General features: G+C 33.2%; 1 protein-coding gene and 1 non-coding gene across 2 annotated transcripts in view; both read left to right on the top strand.

The window, feature by feature from the left end:
- Positions 1 to 22,638, top strand: part of Gtf2a1 (general transcription factor IIA subunit 1) — a 35,211-nt gene that overhangs the window by 2,112 nt on the left and 10,461 nt on the right. The window contains exons 2-7 of the mRNA XM_026401671.2: positions 2,035 to 2,136; positions 12,236 to 12,440; positions 14,068 to 14,132; positions 18,107 to 18,182; positions 19,684 to 19,817; positions 20,205 to 20,525. Coding sequence (XP_026257456.1) covers positions 2,035 to 2,136; positions 12,236 to 12,440; positions 14,068 to 14,132; positions 18,107 to 18,182; positions 19,684 to 19,817; positions 20,205 to 20,525 — 903 coding nt within the window. The remainder of the gene's footprint in view (positions 1 to 2,034; positions 2,137 to 12,235; positions 12,441 to 14,067; positions 14,133 to 18,106; positions 18,183 to 19,683; positions 19,818 to 20,204; positions 20,526 to 22,638) is intronic.
- Positions 13,363 to 13,508, top strand: LOC113192609 (small nucleolar RNA SNORA79). Its single transcript, XR_003302041.2, has one exon. It is a non-coding gene; the product is annotated as a small nucleolar RNA SNORA79 (small nucleolar RNA).

Here is a 22,638-nt window from a genome sequence, read left to right on the forward strand (position 1 = left end):
TGGATATTAACCTGGTACCCAGTATAGAAATTAATTTACTTTCCACCACTGCATAAAAGAATTAACGCTTTTGAAAGGAAACCTCTAATTAATCACTCGATAATGTCACTGGTTTTAAAGTTTGCAGTATTTGCTTTTTTAAAAAATCTGGACAAACCTAAATTATCTTCTGTATAATAAAAACTTTGGCTCAAGTGAAGTTCAGAAATTTAAGTAATAAATTAGATATTGCTTATTTCAAACAGTGCCTGAATACCCACATGCTTTTAAGAAAAAAATCAATATTTTGAGAACTTTTCACATTGTAAACAACTGCTAAATTATTCTTTATGCATATACTCTGTGACAGACTACACGTTTCTCTTGTGCAACCATAGTGCTTCTAAATTGGTTAAGTGCCGGGGTTGTGGTTCATTAAGACACAAAAGCAAAATCTTAAAGCATGAATGAATCATTAAATAGGAAGTACCAGAAAAAAGCAGATTTGTATTTATAAGTGTCTGAAATACTAAGCAGAAATGTTTTAGGATAACTGACCTCAGATAAAAATGTCTGTAGTTTCCTGGAAAAATAATTGATTTATCCTACCTATTTAAAATTACATTGCCTATGTGATGTCCAGAGAAGTCATTGGTAGAAAGCACTCTATAGTTGTACATTTGTAATTCAGTAGTTAAATTACCATGGATAAGATAATCTGTAGCTAGATATACTTTATATAGAAGAAGAATGTTTAAAAGTAAGGAGGGACTAGAGAGATTCTCTTTTTACAGATTAAGTTTATTGAGGCAGAGTTGGCATAATAAAAAAAAGTAGATTAGTGAGTGAAACAGTAAGGATATTTGAATTGTCCTGATTGTAAAGAAAAGGAATTAATAGGTTTTAATGGTTGAGATACATTGTGCAGGACAAACCAGTATTTTTGGTTAGGAAGGATATATTTTCTTAGAAGGTTCCCTGTGATAACAGTATTGCTGGTAGAGATGCTGATAAAGCATTTGATTTCTTTTTGAAGTTTGTGTATGAGAGCAAATCCTTGGTTTTATTGATAGCCAGTAGCTTTAACCTTAAGCAAGGTATCAAACACAAATAATGACAAAGGATTAAATGAAAAAAATATTGTTAACATTTTGATAATGTGTAAGAGTTATAAAGAGACATATCTAGTTTTATCATTTGGAATGCAAACTTCTTTTTTTTTTTTTTTTTTTTTAACCCCCCATAGGATGAGGTTTAGGCTGATTGTTCTAACTCCCTCCTTTTGGTTTTTAGAAACCTTGTAAAGTGCTCTCACATTTGTTTTCATTTTAGTCATTCTTCTGTTAGTCTTCTGGAAACTAACTCCTCCACCCAACTCCCCCCTCCAAATAATACCAGCAATAATAATAGTAATAATTACATTGAGCATGCAGGGATGTTCATGATTTTATTCTGTAGTGTCACCTAGGCAGGAGAAGGAAGAGAGAAATCATGAGAAAAGAATCAGTGTATCTGTTCCTCTGGGACCTTGAGATCTGTAATTGTGGTTATATGAATAGTTTAATGGTATAGCTTGACATTACAAATTGGGTCACAAAAAATAGAAGTGAGACGATTTTTAAACTTGAATGTCCATTATTACCATATGAGTGGACATGAGGTTCTCCAAAGTCTCAAGACTTAGTGGCAAGGTTATATGGTATAACAGGGTATAAAACACGGAATGGAATAAAAGGAACCAGATATAAGCAGCCATAAAGCCATTTTAAAATATCATGTTAAGTATTTTTTCTACAAAATAGGAGATTATAACTGAAAATGTATGGATCTTGTATGTCTAAGGGCCTTCTGTTTATGAATTGTATTACATGTCTTAATACTTCTCTTAATGTGCAGTCATCAAGTACAGTACAAATGGTGTTTATTAGGATGGCCATAACATATTCTAAAATAAGTTTTAGATAGTTGACAAGATGACTTTTTAATTTTTTTGAATCTGAACCTTTTAACCTGTTGAAAACAATCTTTTTCAAGAGTCTTATTTTTCCTTTAAAGCCTAAATTATATAGATCTGTGATTGAAGATGTTATTAATGATGTGAGAGACATCTTTTTGGATGATGGAGTGGATGAACAAGTCCTGATGGAACTAAAAACTGTGAGTTTGTCTCTTTTTTTAATATTTATACTTTCCCCCACTAAGGACATGTTCTTCAGCCACAAATGAATGTGTTTCCATAGGATGAACATTTGACTCTGCTTAAGAATGCAGTATAGTTTAGTGAATGGGTGGTGGTTTTAAATCCCAACTCTACTATCCAGTCTTCCTCTGAACTCAGGCAAGCTACTTTTATTTCAGTTTCCTTACACGAAGATAGGAATTGGTAGTATTTAACCTTAAACAGTTTTGAGGATTAGATGTACTAGCTACATAAAATACTTATCACAATGCCTACCCAATAGCAATAGCTATTGTTATGGAGTGGCTAACATTCTACATTTTATAGTCCAATTACTTGAAATGCCTGCAACTTTTTAAAATCATTTTTGGTCTTAATATACTTGGTTGTAAAGTTGAATTTGTAGGATTGAAGTATTTAATTAAAAGAACTTTAGGTTCTTTGGTCAGATTTTTTTATGTGGTCCAAGTGTTATATTTAAAATATGTTTTATGTTGGGAGCTGGTTTTCTGTTTATTGGATTTAAACAGAAATATTTTTTTTTATGATGTTTGGTGAAATTGTGGAATATTTTTGCCCTCTTGATTAGAATACGGTTCTCAAATTATATAGTGTATGGATTTCTGAGTTTTCTTCACAGGTGAACTAAACACCTAAGTCTGAAAAATCATAGACTTCCTTTCATTCTTTTCAAGTAAAATTGGTGTTCTATGAGAAAAGTGACTAGCTAACTCATAGCTAAAATGCTCCTTTGCTTTTCCTTGAGACAGCTGTACATATGTAGCAGAAATGATTTATACATACTTTCAAGTCTGATGAAATTTATTCATGTATTGTGCTGTTAGAAAATTTGATTGCCTGATGTTCTGTAATGAAATGTGTCAACATTTGAAAGATCTGTATAATTCATTCAACTTTTATTTTCCAAAAGTTCATTGATATAGTTTCAGATTTTACATTGCTGAACTTTTAAGAAAACATTTTTCAAAATACCTTTCCTATCCCACCTATTTAACTTTAGGCCATATTTTCTTCTTTAACCAAAACAAAGCAAATGTAGAGGCAGATTTGAGAATACAGCTATTTTTCTTTAAGTCATTTCTCACCCTCAGTTTTTATGTGGAAAATGTGATTATTTTCAGAAAGAATATTATTTGTGTTAACATGTGGTGAATGTATTTTATTTCTTTTTTAAAATTATTTATTCATTCATTTATTTTTATGTGGTGCTGAGGCTTGTACTGAGTGCCTCACATGTGTTGGGCAAGCACTCTGCCTCTGAATTACAGTGCCATCCCATGATGATTTTATTTCTAAGGATGCAGTATAGTTTAATAAGTAAAACACAAACAAGGTCTTTGAGGTTCTTGTTAATTTTTGAAAGAGATACTGAGTCCAGAGATCAAAAAGTGTTAATATTGCTGGTTTATAAATTGAATATTGAGCTCTTTAAAAGCTATGTCTAAATATATAATCACAGTAAGCAAATAGGAAGATTTGTTTTGCTCTTATTTATTCATTCATCTGAGGTGTAGAGGCTGAAAGTTAGTAACTCATTAAGTAAAACAAATATCTTTACTATAGTGTTGAAATATGTCTTAGTGTGTTTCAGTGTCTGAGCAACTTCTCTATAGAGTATTCAGTAAGAATCTGCCCATGTGAGGAAGAGGGGAAAAAAAGCTTGAGTAGAAATGAGGAAATATTTACCCTGAGAAAAATACAAGATTTATGAATAGTGAAGAGTAAGTATCCAAAAATGCAAACGTAAGAATGCCAACTATAAGATATGAGTTGGAAGAACAGTATAAACTATTCAAAGAGCATAAAGTATCTCAGGGATATGAATAATGAGAGAACAAGCTTATTTTGATTTCTTAGTGTAGCTGGCATGTTTTTGTTTTGCAATTAATGTTATAGTCATATAATGGTTGTCAACGTAGTTCTGCCACCTTATGTGGAAGTTATAACATTTATAAGTTGTAGAAAATCATTCCTAATGACTAATTTATCCTAGGTCAAGAGTGTAGTGGTCAGTCCAGGTTGTTATCAATTCTTGGTTTCTACATTGAAAACCTGGAGAATTGATTATTTTCCTATATTCCTGATAGAAGCAAGAAATTAAAAAGAAAAGTTCTCTTTAAAATCAAATATCTTGCCAGGGGTGGTGGTGCATGCCAGTAATCCCAGTGGCTCCAGAGGCTGAGGCAGGAGGATCACAAGTTCAAAGCCAGCCTCAGCAAAAGCGAGGTGCTAAACAACTCAGTGAGACCCTGTCTCTAAATAAAATACAAAATAGAGTTGGTTGGTAGTGTGGCTCAATGGATGAGTGCCCCTGAGTTCAGTCCCTGGTACAAAAAAAAAAAAAAAAAAATCACATCTTTACTTGCACTTCTATTATATTTGGCTTTTTAAGTATGGGTGGATATTCTATAGGTCATGTGGTGATATTTAATTTACTGGGTAATTTTAAATGACAAAAGTTTGCACTTATTTAGACTTTGAATCCTCAGCTTCAACCACAGTGCTTAGCATATGCAATTGGCATTCAGTAAATATTTAGCTGAGTTGATTAAAAATAAATGGGGCTCCAGAAAATAACTGAACAAAGTAGTTTGATATTTTTGTTTTTAAATGGGGTATATTCTAATATGCTCAGTTATATAGGAGTTAAAAATAAAACTCTTAGCCTAAACTGGAGCTGGGGTTGTGGCTCAGTGGTAGAGCGCTCACCTAGCATGTGTGAGGCACCAAGTCTGATCCTCATCACTACATAAAAATAAAAGTATTGTGTCCAACTATAAAAAATAAAACTCTTAGGCTAAACTAAGTTTGTTATTTTAATTCTCTGCACTAAATTTCTTTAGGATTTCCTTAGAATTTCCAGAGTGTGTGCTAGATTTAACAGCCAGCCAGCACTGTCCAATACAACTTTCTATAATGATGGGAAATATATGTTTTATATATTTATTTATTTATTTTAGTTGTAGGTGGACACAATATCTTTATTTTATTTTTATGTGATCCTGGGGATCTAACCCAATGCCTCACACATGCTAGGCAAGTGCTCTACCCCTGAGCCACATCCCCAGCATAAGATTCTATATTTATGTTCTATATGGTGTCACTAGCTGCAGGTGACTATCATGGACTTAAAATATAATTAAAGGAACTGAAGAATAGAATTTTTATTTATTTTGGTTATTTTAAATTTAAATCACTGCATGTGGCCAGTGACTACCATATCGGATTGTGCAGGTTTAGATGTTCTTGTTAGTAAAACTAACATTAATTATATATTTTATGACTCATAAAGACATTGTAATTTAGTTCTAGTCCCTTCTGTCCTTTTTGGTTTTTTGGCCATTTCACAAATTCTTATCAGAAGCTGCATAAAGCTACAAAGGAAATCATGGTGAATTACATTATGATTTAGTATGTGTAATGAGAATCCATGTAATTTAGGGTCCCATAGTTAATGCAGAAAAAGTGATGATATACACACAAAAAATTTAGCCCAATTCTTAAGGTTTTTTGTTGAACCACTATGGGCCTACTTTTTTAAATGTGTCGATTATTAGAAATAGAGAAGGTATTGAAAATAGTTCTGTTGGTAAATTCATATTTGAATGGAAAATGTGCTTTGGATTTTTAAGTGACTAGATGGTAATGACAGTTTAGAAATTCTCTTCAAAGTGAATGATAAAATTATCTCGATTTCCAAACTGTCAGAGACCTACCCAAATCCAAACAGTAAGTATCATGTGAAACATGGCCTGTTTTTAATGAAACAACAGGAAGAGTTTCTTCAGTTGGAAAGAAGTTTGCCTGTTTCTAGTTCAGGTTTCTCAACCTTGGCTCTGTTGACATTTTGGACTGTTTGTTACAGGGCTATCCTTTTCATTGTAGGATGTTAGCAGCATAATTGTCTTCTGCCCACTAGATGCCAGTAGCACCTTTCAGTTGTGACCAAAAATGTCACCAGACATTGCCAAATCTCTCTAGGGGAGTGGGGGCAAAATCACCTCCAGATGAGAAATACTTCTCCAAATGTATTCTAGTTATATATAGATACTTGATTTACTCTGGGTATATAGAATTTTGGACCATAAATTGAATAATAATCTACTTTCTACTTCATTTGCTCTTCGGGAAAGCTGTGTGTCCCTGACATTTCTTGGTAGGAAAAATTAGTCTTTATGAGCTAGATAAAAATGTGAAAAATAGGAGAATTCTTCAGAATTTCTAGCCTAGCATACTGTGAGGAAGCAGTAAGTAGGTTCATCGTATTTTATAAGATAAGAAAGCAGACTCGGACTGTGATTTGATAAGAACTTAAAAGTGGTAGAGATGTGAAACTTTTTATCTCCTGTGATGTGTATAGTAGAATGAAGGTACCAAGGCTGTGATTTAACAGTTTATAGTTTAACAGTTGATATCCTGTTAACAAACAGGATGTTTTGCTAAATAAAATTATGTAAAAACATGGCTTGGTGATGGGTGGTCAGAGATGCTTTTATGAGTCATTTATTACTTGCTTTGAGTGCAGCAATGTAGCTAAGAGGTTAGGAGTTTGGATTAGAGCTGGAATTAGAGTGAGACAGACAAGGTACCTAGGTTGTAAAATTTTTAAAGAGATGGGGTTCAGATCTGACTATGATACTAGAGTCAGGCCGACTGGATTATATGCTAGTTCTGTCTATTAGTTGGTGCTCTTGGACAAATTACCTAACTTCTTGTTTTTCAGTTTTTTCTTCTGTAAAAAGGAGATGATAATGTCTATTTTATAGGATTTTATAAAAAAACATTCTGTACATGTCAGATTTATTACACAGAATTCAGTAAATCTTAGTTACTAAAATGTCTAGTCAACATTTATACAAATGTATATCTCAAATCATTTTAGGAACAGAAAATGAATTTTCTGCATGTCAATTTTTAGAGATCTAGGCAAGGATTGCTGAAGTGTAGGGCTCCCAGAAATAATAGCCATTTGTTGAGGGAAATGGAGTACTGTAAAAATGCAAGATGGAGGCAGTTTTTCCTATATTGTTAGTAAAAATAAATAGATAAATAACTCGGTATTCCTGGTTGTCTTCAATAGTATGATTACTAATGTCAAAACAGTGTTAACGCTGGGCGAAGTGGTGTACACCTGTAGTTCAAGTGGCTCGGGAGGCTGGGGCAATAGGATAACAAGTCAGAGCCAGCCTCAGCAACAGCAGGGCACTAAGCAACTCAGTGAGACCCTGTCTCTAAATAAAATACAAAATAGGGCTGGGAATGTGGCTCAGTGGTAGAGTGCCCCTGGGTTCAATCCTCTGTACAAAAAAAAAAAAGAGAGAGAGAGAAAAAAAACAGTGTTAACATTAACAGTTGATAACCTGTTAACAAATAGGATGTTTTGCTAAATAAAATTATATAAAAATGAAATTGAAGAGAAACTAAACATTCAATCCATTCAAACTTCACATTATTTGATGTTTAGGCTTAATACTTGTATTTACATGGCATTGTTTTTATTTTTTTCATATCAAAACAGTATTTTGGCACTTGGTAAGTACTGATTCTGAATGAACTATCCCAACCAGTCACTATAAAGCTTTTGGAAATTTGTGGGACCATGTTTGTGTGTCATTAGACTATTAGACACCTGGCATTTAGTAGGCAAGAGCCAGGACTATGTTGCATTTCCTTCACATTTCCTGTGGACTGTCCTTTACAATAAAGAATTGCTCTGCCGAAAATGTCAGTAGCCTCCTAGAAAACAGTAGTTTGTTTCTCTGTTTTTTCTTTGAAAAAAAAAAATACTAAATGACTGCTAAATACATAGTCAAAATGTCAGATCATGAGGATATGGCAGTCTGTAGTTGATGTCAATATGACTTAATAGAGAAGGTAGACTTAGTGTGATTACAAAAATAGAGACATCTCTAATATATATAGTGAGTGATTGCTTTTTTTTTTTTTTAAGCTATATGACTTTGCCATTTGTCTTGTTTTGGGAATTTTGAGGGAAGACAGCTGAATACGAAGAATACTCTATTATTCTGGAAACTGCAGGTGTTTTGCTATTGTTAGAAAATAAAGTTCAAGTTACAGTAGCATTTGGCTTATGGTAGCGCATGTCATGCTAAGGAACTTGATCTGTAGACTGTGAGGATTATTTGGGGTGCTAGTTAAAATGCAAGTTTTGAGGACTGTATGGAACTCAGGAATCAGTACAGTAGAGACCCCTTACCCAGAGTTTCATTTTTCAGGGTTTCTTTTTTTTTTCCTGTTACTGGAGATAGAACTCAGGAGCACTAAGCCACTGAGCAACATCCCCAGCCCTTTTGAGAAAGGGTCTCACTGATTTGCTTAGTTGCTGAGACTGGGTTTGAACTCATGATCCTCCTGCCTCAGCCTCACGAGCCGCTGAGATTATTATGGGTATGCACCACTGCACCCATCTCAGGGTTGCATACATGTGGTCAGCATTAAATGGGAAATTCTAGAAGTAAATAGTAACTTTTAAATTGCTTGTTTTGAGTAGCATGATAAAGTCTTTCTCCAGCCATTTTCATATTGCTCAGGACATGAGTCATCTCTTTGTCCAGTGTACCCATACGCTGTTCACTCGTTAATTACTTAGGGAATGGCTCAGTTGTATCAGATCAACTTTTACAGTATTTGTGTTTGGATAACCCTTATATGGTACCTGTTGTGTCAATGCCAGTGTTATTCATCTCACTTCATCTCAGCAGGTAGGCATCATATCATCTCACATCATTGTAAGAATCAGGGTGAATACAGTACAATTAAGATTTTTAAAAATCTCTTATTATGTGTAATTCATAACTTAGAATTTATCATAGGTTTGTATATATAGGAGGAAACCCCATTATATAAGGCTTAGTATGCTTTCAGGCATCCACTGGAAGTCTTGGAACATATCCCCTAAGTATAAGAGGGGATTACTGTATTCCAGGTTATAGAATATGTACCTACAGGTTACAGTTTGTCATAGGCACCATTTTTAAGTAGAAGATATATTTATAAAGTTTAGATCATTCATGTTGGTGACAGTGTAGAGCAATGTTTTCTCAAACTTTTTGTCTAGGACTCTCCTTTAAAAGTAATAGTATTTAATATTTTGATTAAATATAGTTTTAAATTTTTTGATCCAATATTACATAAATGTGTGTATAACAAAAATCTGCAAAACGTTTTACTCTGCATTTTCTTTTTAGTTTTGATTTTATTACAAAAACAATTCTAAATTGATGTGTGTGTGTGTTGTGCGTGCGCGCATCACTAATGGGTTGTGATCCTTATTTTAAACAAGCAACAGAATAACTGGGACAGTTTGTTAAAGTAGCTTGTTGGCTTCACCTAGGAGTTGTTGGTGTAGTAGGTATAGGATGGGACTTAAGAATTAGCATTTTAACAAGTTCCTGGTGATACTAATGCTGTTAGTCCAGGACCACATTTTGAGAACCTATATAGTAGAGGCTAGATTGAAAAGACAAGTTTCCACTGGAATATAAGCTCTGAAAACAAGAATTTTGTTGGATTTGTCTACTCTGTTTTTTCAATGCCTGAAAGAATGCATGACTCGATTCAAGAAGTTCAGTGAACTCTGTTATTACATCAGTACCCTTTTCAGTAGTTCTGATGGGAGGAACCAGGGCCATAATAGTGTGGATAGATTGAAGCATTGCTTCAGAAGGGAAATTGACAATATTGTTGGAGTCTTATGGTAGAATCTAATTCCTTAGGTTGTTGACTTGTTAACCTTGGTGAATTGTGATACCCACCACTTAGCTGCACATAATATGTAATGAATATTTGTCATCATCACTGAAGCTTTATTGTATGGTCTAGATTGCAGTAGCTAGACCCAGAGGTGCTTTATCATTGAGCTTATCTCTAGCTCTATTTATTTTTTATTTTGAGACAATATCACTATGTCTCCCTAGCCTCCTGAGTTCCTTTGGTTATAGACCGGGGCCACCATACCCTGCTAACTCTAGAAAAATTGAAGTGATTAAGGTATAATTCAGTGGTGTGGAGTCCCATGTTTAGTATGCATGAGGATCCAGGTTCAATCTTTGGCATCCAAAAAAAATTGTTTTTAAGAAAATTAGGTTTTATAAGATAATTTCTAAAATCATTAATAGTACTTTTAAAAAAAACTTGATTTTTTGCCTCAATAATCTAGATTTTGTTTTGTTTTGGAAGAGGAAAGGAGATAGGTTTGGGTGACAGAGTTGTAATGTGTTTTATTAGATGTATAAGCACCTATTTTGACAGTGTGTTTGTCAGTGCTAGGAACCCACTTTACAGAGATGAACCAGACATAGTTTGGACTTTCAGAAAGCACTGCTTTGTTACCACAGGAAAATCTGGTTTTAGTTTGGGATTTGCATAGGCCTAGATTTAAGAGCTGGAAGTGAGGAGTAATTAATGCAGTTTTTCTTATTTTTAGATGAGGAAAGTGCCTAAGAGAGATAAATGATTCGGTCATATTAGTAGCCAAACCAGGATTAACCGTTTCTGGATTTCTGGTATAATGCTCTATTACTCAATTAATACCATCACTAAAAAAATAGTAACAACAACTAACATGTATTGGTCACTGACTTTAGACTCTGTTGGTGTTTTTTGTTGTTGTTGTAGTTGTTTTGTTTTTGAACATATTGCTTAATCCATAAAACAACCATGAATAGATATTGTTTCATCTTTGTAAGAATCAATTTCAGGTAAGACTAATTACTAGGGCTACTGGGGGAAGGTTGCATTGGGAAATTTCAGTAAGATGTGCTAGAATTGTTATTAGCATGTAGACAAAAATCTAGAATGTCTGGAGTGGGAAAGAGTCAGGAGATTATGGAAAACTTCTGTATGGCAGGAATTTGGAGGAACTGCTAGAAAGTTCAGATGAGTTAGGGAATATTCCAAGAGCAGATCCTAAATGGGAAAAACAGTTTCTGTAGATCCTTGGGTACAAAATGACTGAATTCTTTCATTTGTGTTTTTAAGAAACAGGATTGAGGCTTTAAATTTAACACTGAATGTGGTAAAAAAGAAAATGTATTAGGCAGAAGGTTGAAAAAGTTGCAAGTATTTTATTTTTCTCCCTTTTTTGGTCCATTTCACTGACCCTCCCCCCATCACATGAATACTAATGTTTGTGTTGTTTGTGACTAGAAGAAGTATTTCAGATTTTGGAATATATGCATATACATAACGAAGTTCATTTGTGTTTCATATGTACCTTATACACTTAGCCTCAAGTTAATTTTGTACAATACTTTTAATAATTTTGTGCATGAAACAAATTTTATGGTGTGGAATTTTCCACTGTGGGATCGTATCAGTACTCAAAAAATTTCAGATTTTGGAGCATTTAAGATTTTTAATGTTTGGATTAGGGACTCTCATCTTACTAAGAGAAGATGCTAAGCAGAAAACAATCTTTGACATAATGGGAGGAATAGGGAAATTTCAGGTAATGTGGAGGATTCCAAAAACCTCCAAGACCATCAGCCATTACTGTTACCTTATGTAGGATTGGATAAATGGGAAATTGTGCTTTTCTAACCAGGGGATTGCCTCTGTGTTTCTTATTTGCCTGATTAAGAAGAGATGAATTTATCTATTTATGTTCTGTATCTATTTTTGGAGAGTCAGGAAGTTTTGTATTAAAGGAAAGAGTTATATAGAAATAGGTTAGTAAAGGTTTGGATACTGCAAAAGATAATCTTCACTTACTAAAAAAATTGTTTGTATGAAACTCTTTGCTAAATAATATCTGCCAATTACTGTAAAAAGATTGAAGATAAAAAGAGAAATCAAGAAAAATCTCTTCAGTACTCAAAGTGGTAGAAACAAGGTTTAATTCTTTTTTTTAAGGTTTAATTTAATTTGTTTTCATTATTCTTTATTCTTGGTTAAGAAAGATGGGTTTCATTTTTTGTGGTTGTATCAGTTTCTAAAATGGAAGGGATTTATAAACAGATAATAGTGTATTTTGTCCATATATCCAGAGTTATTTTATATGGCCTTCACTTAGAAATCTTATGTTCTTTGCCTTAGTTATGGGAGAATAAACTAATGCAGTCTAGGGCAGTAGATGGATTTCATTCAGAAGAGCAACAGCTTTTATTGCAAGTTCAGCAGCAGCATCAACCTCAGCAGCAGCAACACCACCACCACCACCACCATCAGCAAACTCAACCTCAGCAGACAGTACCTCAGCAAGCACAGACCCAGCAGGTTCTTATTCCTGCATCACAGCAAGGTGAGACTGAATTTGTTTTCGTACTCTACAGCTTAGCAGTGATTTAAAAGAAAATAACTCTAGGTTTCTTGGATCTTCTTTTTTAAGAGTCATCTGGTAGATTAAAAAAAAAAATTTGAAAATAAGACTATATTGGTTTTTTTTTTATTGCTTTGTTTTTCTTCCCCTATTTTGATTGGGTTTGCGTTTATACATGTTTGTATAAAATGTATATAGTAATGATAATCGCATATTTGAAAGCCTAAAATCATGTTCAGGTAAGTTTATTATTTTCTTTTGAGAAACTTAGACAGTGGTGTATTTCCTAGAAGTTTATTTACTAACAGGTTAATTATTTTATGTGGTAAAATATTTATCTGTATTTTATTTGGAACCTGTTCCTTTAAAAACATGCTTTGAGTTTAGCTTTTATCCATATATCTTAAACATAGGAGGGATTGTATAACTTGAGAAATCTGAAAATTCAGTCTCATAGTGATTTATGTTTATAACAGCTTACTTTATATTACTTGGTTTAAAACAAAGAAACAATTATTTATAGACTAAGTTCGTAGTGCTTTGCAATATGCAAGTCATAGTACTGTTTTAGTAATGCCTTATGGGGCTTTTGTGAAATAGTTCTTAGCTCCATTTCACAGTTGAGGAAAATCTGGGCCCTGGGAAGTCTAAGAAGCATGATCCATTACATACAGAAAATATTTTTTTTTCTCAATGATATCATCTGTTTAGTTGTAAAATTTCCTAAGTATTCTAATTCAATTTCTTATTTTTGGAGAGGAGAATAAAAGTAAATTAAGTAACCATTTAGCTACCTCTTTGTTTCGTCTGAGAGACTGTATATAAGACGTGACATTGATAATAATATATAGTAGATAGGTCTGTTTGGGTTATTTTATGTAATTTTTATCCTTTTCATTTTATTTGATGACTGTTCCTCCTATTGCTTATAGGCTTGGCACTAGGATTTTATGTCATCATAAATTAATTTGATTTTCTTCACTCAGAGAATATTAGGATAATGGGGTTTGTTATCTGTCTATTCTCTGAAATTTGCGGAATCTAACACTTAGGTAACGTTGCCATTATTTCTGACTTGTACTTTTTAAACAGTTGATGAAAGTGCCATGATTATGGTATCTGTCAAGGTGGGAGAAAAGCAACTGTGTAGATTTAACAAACAAACAAAACCCTAATATTAACTTTTTGACCTTATTTTTAATGAGTTAGTAAGTCACTGTAACACTGGCATATTACATTATGTCAGTTAAACAGTTAGTGTAGAGTTAATAAAGCAAGATTAAATTAAGTTTTAAAATTCCCAGCTTGTTTAGGAATGCACAGAAATGTATATGTTTAGGTGTTAGGTATTTTTTGTATTTCTAAATTCTTTTGCATTTTTATGTGTTTCATTTAAGTAATTTTTGTTAATCTTTTCCAATATAGAGTGGGTATATCACAGCTTTTGTTTTTCATAGAAATTTAAAACCTTCTGAGATAAATGGTTGAAAGTATTTGAATACAAAAAATGTGGAAAAAATTCATAGACATTTAATATTATAGACATTTCTTGTGATTATGAAATAGCCTGATGGTTCCTTGTTTGCATGTGTTCTTGATTTTTTTGTAGCCACAGCACCACAAGTTATTGTTCCCGATTCAAAGCTTATACAGCATATGAATGCATCAAACATGGTAAGATTCAGAACATTTAGATTTGCTTTTCTTATTTTAATCCAAATTGTGATTATTCCTAGGCATATTGTAAGTTAACAACTTATAGATTGAGCAAAACAGTTTTGTTTTTTAAAAGATTGCTGGGTTTGTGTTTATACATGTTTGTATAAAATGTATATAGTATGATAAATTTGAAGTTTAGATTGGTACTAAGAATCATAAAATTAGGCCTGGGGATGTAGCTCAGAGGTGAGGTGCCTGCGTAGCACGCTCAGCACCCTGGACTCAAATCTCCAGTAACAACCCCCCCCCCCCACACACACACATACAAACACAAACACTCTCAATACACAAAGAGATGCACAAAATTAAGAATTTTCTGTTTTTAAACATCAAAAGAATGATGCTTTGTGGGCATTATTTCATCACCTATTTTTGAACAACAGTTCTAGAAATTGACTAAATCTATTATACCACATATAGTTCTGTTTCAGAAGATCTGTTAATCACAAGAGGTCAGGAATGCTAAGAATTGTAAACTTTAAAAAAATTAAAACAATCTGTTTGGATAATTCAAGGTAACATTTTTAAAATAACAAATTTAAAAATATTTGCTCCTATTTAACCATAATATGGTTTATGTTATTATGATCTGTAAATTGTTATGTTAAAATGCATTTGAAACAGTTGAGTTATATTAGAATTTTGATAGTTCTATCAAATGTGGTATAATATACAACTGTAAAATTGAAAGGATTCCTTCAGATCCTTAGGAAATCTTTACCTATATTCTTTACTCGTTTTTTTTTTTAACATTAAAACACAATCTGATTATTTGTTCAGTACTTTCTTGTAAATTGCCTTTGTTTATTTTGTTTAAAATAATCAGACTGTTAATATCCCAGAAGTGTCTCAGCTTTGACATTTCATTATTAAATTCAGCCCAAACTTCAAAACTAAAAATCCTTGTTTGTAATCTTCTCTCAGTGTATGTAAGTAATGCTAGAAATGAGATCTCTCTATATTTTTTTGAAAAAAAAGTAATGTTTATATGAGTTTTTTGTTTTAGTTTGGTTTGTTATTTTGGTACCCAGGATTGAACCAAGGAGTTACATCCCCAGTCCTTTTTATTTTTGATTTTGAGCAGGATCTTGCTAAGTGGCTGAGGCTGGCCTCAAAGTTTTGATTCTCCTTCCTCAGCCTCCTGAGTTGCCGGGATTACAGGTGTGTGCAACCATGCCCTCAAAAAGCAATGTTTTAAAAAAATCACTTCCACTTTGTGAGTGGTAAGTTATGAACCACAAAGCTCTTTTGTGGTTTATAAGTCAAATAGAACAGTACGACTTACCAGACAAATAAGGTGCTGCTCCTGCACCTTACCAGCTTCACAGATTTGTACACTGGAGTGACTGCAGATTTCTGAGATAGTAGAAATTGTATTTTTGAATTCACAAATATCAAGGATCTGTTTTATGGGCTGGGAGTGGTGGCACATGCTTTTAATCTTAGCAATTTGGGTGGCTCAGGGAGGAGGATTGCAAGGTCGAGGCCAGCCCCTACAATTTAGCCAGATCCTAAGTGAGAGAGACCCTGTTGCAAAATAAAAAGTTAAAAGGGCTGGATATATAGCTGAGTGGTAAAATTCCCTTGGGTTCAATTCCCAGTACTCAAACAACAACAACAAAATTAAGATTAAAAAAAAAAAAAGATCTATGTTTATACTTCAGTTCAAGTTAATAGAATCATTTTTTTTTGCATGTAAATCTTAAAATTCCTTGACTCAGAAGTATTATCTCATTTTAACAGTTTTATTATTTCCTAGGGAATTACTTATGTAAATTTTAACAAATTTTGGCAGAATCACATGGAGTAGATGCTTCTAATTTTGAAGAGTTTTAAATGTTGTGGGAGAGAATTTCAAATTTAATAGTGTTTTAAGAGATGAATCAAATTAGTAGTTGATTTCTTATGTGTACTGCTTCGGTCTCTGATGTTGGAGAATATGTATTAAACAGATTATAGTTTAGAAACTTAAATCAGTAAAATAGGTTAGCATTTACATTTTACTTTGATATTTTTAGTTAGTGTATTATGCATGTTCTGAAAGATACTCCATAAAGGCTCTTCACCAGTAAAAGTGTTCTGGGATTTTGTTTTGCATTATTATTCCCAATTCATATATATTCAGTAAGTAAAAATACTTCTGATTTTTCTCATGGCTTTGTGTACTTTAGAAATGAACATACTAAAATTATGTAATTTCATAAAAATAAAAGGTAATATTACATAATAACTTAACAGGTAGAAGGCTATTTCAGGGAAGTTAGAGCAAACCAGTTTTCCAGGTTTTTGATACAAAATGATTGGTCTAATGCTGCATTTGTGTTAGGGCGGTTTCATAAAATACAAGAAAAAATTTTCAGGTCATTAAATAAAAGGTGATTATGTATGGTTTATCACTCAGCAAATACCTATTGATTAACTTGAATGTGTAGAAAGTGTATCAGGTGGTTATTGTGTTATTTATGCTGTAAAGAATGGTTTATTGCTGTAGCAAGATCTGTTATCTTAGAAGATATAAATTAAGGTACTTAATATTCCTAAATATCAGTAGCAAGTAGTTGCTTACTATGTTTCTTAAATTTAACTTACCTTTATTTGCCTATAATTTATTTTAAGTTGAGTGGTTAAGTATCTAACTTAAAGAAGAACTGGTGAGCTCTAGCTGTCATCTGAAGAAATTCAGGGAATTTACACTGAAGAAGTAGAAGTTAATTAGGCCTATTTTCTTTTCTTTTGAAGTTATACCTTAAAACCCCAAACTAGATAGATGTATTATTAACTGAGCTTAGTATAGTTTCCTAAGTTTGTTAACTCCTCTGGTATTAATTTCTCCAAAGCTTGCTTGCTTGGCTTGTTTATTATATTTATATCCCTAAGCTTATCCAAATATAGGTGTTTGTAAAAATGTGTAGGTTAAATTAAGTATATGAAAGTTTCATACCTTATAAAAGGGGATGGAAAAATAAAATACCTAAATTACAGTGAGATACATGAATAAAATGTATAAAACATATAGAGAATGGTGTAATTCTTTTGCAGGAAAGCTAGAGGAGAAACAATTTCTGGAAGCAATAAATTATTTTTTTAATTTTAAAAATGTCAGAATAGGGCTGGGGCTGGGGCTCAGCGGTAGCATACTTGCCTGGCATGTGTGAGGCACTGGGTTCAAGTCTCAGCACCACATATAAATAAATAAAGGTCTATAAACAAGTTTAAAAAAATTAAAAATTTTTAAAAAAAGTCAGAATATAATCCCATCCATATTTTTATAACTTGAATGTTACATAGTAACTCTATTTTAAATAATGGAAATTAAAGTTGATGACTTAAGATTTTGAGGATTTTTTTGGTATTAATCTGTACTTCAAGGGAAGTAATATTATACTTCAAGAGAAGTCTTCAGATACAGTGTCTTCTGTGGGTACTTGTTGATTATAGTACACATTTTAAAAATTAAGAAACAAAGACACTTATACTTTCCCCCAACTGTATTAATTAAAAACAAGCAATTGGGTGTAAGAAAGCAAAGAATAGGAAAGGAAGTGATCATGGAATGGTTATTTCATATATTGTATTTATGTATTTATTGCATTGTTAATGTGGGTTTCCCAAAAATATATAGATTGAGTATATAAAGGATCTGTACCTTAAATCTTAAAAGATTGACAAGGTAGGAAAAAAAATACTGGGGAGACAAACAGTTACACTGTTCTATTTAATTGCTTGAAATAATTAAGTAGGTTATGTAAGCTAAGGTCTTTTTTATTTCCATCATTTTATCAAATGGGGTTTGGTCTTATTGTTAAAATTTCTATTTAGTGTGTACTAAACAAAATTACATATACTACTAAAACATGCTAGTGATAAGCTGAAATGCTTTTATGTATAATGTAGTTTTGATATTTTCCTTTTGTTTTTATATTTTTCAGAGTGCTGCTGCTACAGCTGCTACCTTGGCACTCCCTGCAGGTGTGACTCCTGTTCAACAGATATTAACAAATTCAGGTAATTAGGAATAACAGAACCATTGTTAAATATAATTCAGAAAATTGCACCATCTAACCCTTGTGTTTTGATTTCATCGAAAGACAGTACTAATATTTCTTTTATCATTTGGTTTAGGTTGTTAAAATAATTTTGAGGGCTGTAACATACAACTGTAATCATTGTTGAGGATGCAATAGAGAAGATGAAAATTGCTCTTGAGCTTTTGATCGTGAATGAGAACCAACCCTATTATTGAAGAAGTATGGTTATATAGAAATGCTCGTTTACTGTATTACTAAGCGTATTTATCTTGTCAAAGGAGATAAACTTGACTCATTTGAACTAATTTGTGTTTTCAAAGTAAATCCTATGGTGCCTTAAGAGCAAATTCATTGCATGCTATTAGGCATACTCTCTCCTATTGATTGACTAAAGACCAATGTTTAGCATACGATTTTTGGTGATATTAGTGTTTGAAAACTTACCACATTTATTTTTTAGTTGTCGATGGACCTATATTTTATTTTTTTATATGTGGTGCTGAGAATCGAAGCTAGTGCCTCACACATGCTAGGCACGTGTTCTACCACTGAGCTACAACCCAGCCCCTATCCACATAGATTTTAAGTTTTATGTCCCTAATCTTCATTTTATTGCCTTTTGGGAGGAGTGGTGGAGACTGGGGAAGTTGATTTACCATTGTGCCAAATCCCCAGTCCTTTTTAATTTTTGAGACAGGGTCTTGCTAAGTTCCTGAGGGCCTCACTGAACTGCTGAGGCTGTCCTCAAACTTAAGATCCTCCTGCTCAACCACTAGGAATTCAGGTGTGCACCACTATGCTTGTCTGACCCAAGCTTATTTTATTTGTATTTGTTGTTTTTGTTACTTTGTTAATTTTCTAAATTTGTGAAGAACAAATTAGGGACTTGTCTTATTACATATTTTATTAACATATGTTGGTTATTTCATTCAAGATCCTAGGTCATCTAAAGCAGCCTATTAGGAGTGTTTGGTGTTCTCTCTCTCTCTCTCTCTCTCTTATATATATATATATATATATATATATATGCCAGTCACATAATTAGTTTTATGTGACAGTGATGACTGGTTCAGCAAACTTTTGTTTTTGTTTCTTCAAAGCTTTAAAAATGAATAGCCCATAAAATGTCTTATTTTTTTTATTGCTTTCTTGACTGTTAGCATATGAACAAAGATAATTTAAGCTTAGTTCAAGTCTTATATTCTGTTTTTAAAATCTTACTGAAAAACAGCTGAATGAGGATAATAAATTTGGAAAATGTATCATTTTAAGCAATGTGTCTGAACATGGAGGGAAGTTAGGGAAGGTATTAATTATAGTTTACTGTGTATAGATATTAGACCTTAAAAAAACTGTTAGACTTCTGTCTTGATAATTCCTGGGTTTTTCAATGGTTTGACATTTCTTTCTTTTATTTTTTTATTTGAGATGGTCACTGCTAAAGTGGTAACTTAGAATACATGCTTTTTTTGCTTTAGGCCAGCTTCTTCAGGTGGTCAGAGCAGCCAATGGTGCCCAATATATCTTTCAGCCTCAGCAGTCAGTGGTTCTACAACAGCAGGTTATTCCACAAATGCAGCCTGGTGGAGTACAAGCTCCTGTTATACAACAGGTAAAAGAATTTTAGTTAAGATTCCTTTTTCAACTTCTGTATGGATTCCTTGAGTGGGTCCCTTCCCTTTGCCCATGGTTTTATATATACAAATACTTAGAATCAAGCAAATAAATGAATAACTTGGATAGCTCTCGTTGGTCAGTGTCTGGTATATACACAATTAATGCTCACTTAATGAAGCAATTACCTTTAGCAGATATTTTTCTTTCAGAAATTTAAATGGCAAAATAGAAATTTAGTGGTTCAGTACTAGTTAAACATTGCTTTTTTACTTAGGTAGTGTTAACTGTGTATGCGATATGGACTATTTCTGGTGATTCTAATATTTGAACCAATTTCTTCCCTGTAACTAGTTCCTAATAATGTGGTTTTCTTTTGCTGTAGGTTCTTGCCCCTCTTCCTGGAGGGATTACACCACAGACTGGTGTTATCATCCAGCCTCAGCAAATATTATTTACAGGAAATAAGACTCAAGTTATACCTACAACAGTGGCAGCGCCCACACCAGCACAAGCACAGATAACTGCAGCTGGCCAGCAGCAACCACAGGCCCAGCCTGCTCAACAGCAAGCTCCATTGGTATTACAAGTTGATGGAACTGGGGATACCTCATCTGAAGAAGATGAAGATGAAGAAGAAGACTATGATGATGATGAAGAGGAGGATAAAGAGAAAGATGGAGCTGAAGATGGACAGGTAGAAGAAGTAAGTCTCTAGTAAAAGACTTGGAAAGAGAGTTCAGTCCAATGATTTCGTTTTACAAAGGCCAGATGTTTTTTTCTGATATGTGGATGCTGATCCATAATAGGGGGTAGGGACAAAGGAAGAATGGAGGAACTTTGGATTGGGCAGAGGGAAAAGGGTATGGAGGTGGGAAGGATGGTAGAATGAAACAGACGTTATTACTCTATGTACATGTATGATTGCATGAATGGTGTGACTTATGCATTGTGTACAACCAGAGAAATGAAAAGTTGTGCTCATTTGTGTGTAATGAGTTAAAATGCATTCTGCTGTCATAATAATTAGAACAAATAATTTAAAAAATAATTATTTTGTTTTATTTGGTGCCAAACTGACAAATTAGATCCTATTTTTCCAGAGGTTGTTAGGTGCTGTAAACCTAAGACTTTAAAAATATAGTTAGAGTCTTCTTCTTCTTCTTCTTCTTTTTTTTTTTAGGGAGAGAGAGAGATAATTTTTTTAAATATTCATTTTTTAGTTTTCGGTGGACACAACATCTTTATTTTATTTTTATGTGGTACTGAGGATCGAACCCAGTGCACGCCAGGCGAGCGTGCTACCGCTTGGGCCACATCCCCCACCCTAGATTCTTCTTTAATGTAGTGTTTAGATTGTTGTGGCTGTATTTATCTTCATATAAAACATAATTATTTGCTATAACTGATAATAAATTTATATATCCCAAATAAAATTGTATTAACAAGGATAGTGAAGACAGTGCTGCCAGTAATTCTAATTCCTGGGCTTATGCATTCATAATATGGCTTAAACATATGACATTGGTAGAACAGATAGAAAGTAGTTGATCTTTTGCTTAAGTAATTGAAAAGGAATGGCAACATTTGGCAGAGAAGGGAATCTCAATAAAAACCAAATGTCAGATTGATTCAAAGCAATTTTTTTTTGGTTTTGGACCATGTTAGATACCAGTTTCTTAATAACCTTATCACCCTTTTAATGTCTTTTCTTCTAGAAACCTATTAATATTTTTGCTTTCTCTGTTGTTCCGGGGTAGTTATTTGTGTCCATGATGATATTTGTCCCACACAGTTTTCCTTGTTAATTGCCTTCCTCAGCCTAAGATGCAATCTTTTTAAAAAATCTTTGCAAAAAGTCCTTCTAAATTAGCTAACTATAGCATAAATTTGGTGGATCCCAAGTCATGCACATCTTCAGCTTTACAATAAAATCCCAAGTTGTACTGATCACATTCCTGCCATTCAGTACATAATTGTGTAGGTGTCAGCACATTTTCCAATTCCTATTATTGTCAGGCTCTTTAATTTTTGCCAGTCTGCTAGGTAGAAATATGTATCTTGTTTTGGTTTTAGTTTTTATTTTCTTGATTACTTGGCTTCAGCCTCTTTCCATGTATGTATTTTTTTTATTTGTATTTTATCATGTGGAAGTGCTTGTTCAAGTTTTCTGCCCATTTGTTTTGTTTATACTGGTGATTGAACTCAAGGGCACTCAACCACTGAGCCACATCCCCAACCCTATTTTTGTATTTTATTTAGAGACAGGGTCTCACTGAGTTGCTTAGTGCCTCCTTTTGCTAAGGGCTTTAAATATACAATTCTACCTCAGCTTCCTGAGCTGCTGGGATTACAGGCGTGTGCCACTGTGCCTGGCTTTGTGCATTTTTTATTCCCTATAATTTTGGGGTTTTTTTTGTATTGCTGGGGATCAAACCCAGGACCTCTTGCATTCTAGGCAAGCACTGTACCACTGAACTATACCCCTAGCTCTTCTTTATAATTTTGATGTCCCCTAACTGATATGTTCTTAGGTTTTCTTCTATTTGATGATAGTATGGAAATACATAGAGCTTTTAATATTCATCATTGATGTACCCACCTTCCTAATGTTTTTGTTAATTCTAATAATGTCTGTGTAGATTTTTTTGTATTTCCTTAAGGATGATCACAGTATTTGTCAAAATGGCAGTTTTTCTTGCCTTATTGGCTAAGCCTTCCAGAACAATATTGATGAGAACTGGTGACAGTTCTTTTTTTTTTTAATATTTATTTTTTAGTTGTAGGTGGACAAAATTCCTTTATTTATTTATTTATAT

Source organism: Urocitellus parryii, chromosome 6 (assembly GCF_045843805.1).
Source record: "Urocitellus parryii isolate mUroPar1 chromosome 6, mUroPar1.hap1, whole genome shotgun sequence".
Lineage (NCBI taxonomy): Eukaryota > Metazoa > Chordata > Mammalia > Rodentia > Sciuridae > Urocitellus > Urocitellus parryii.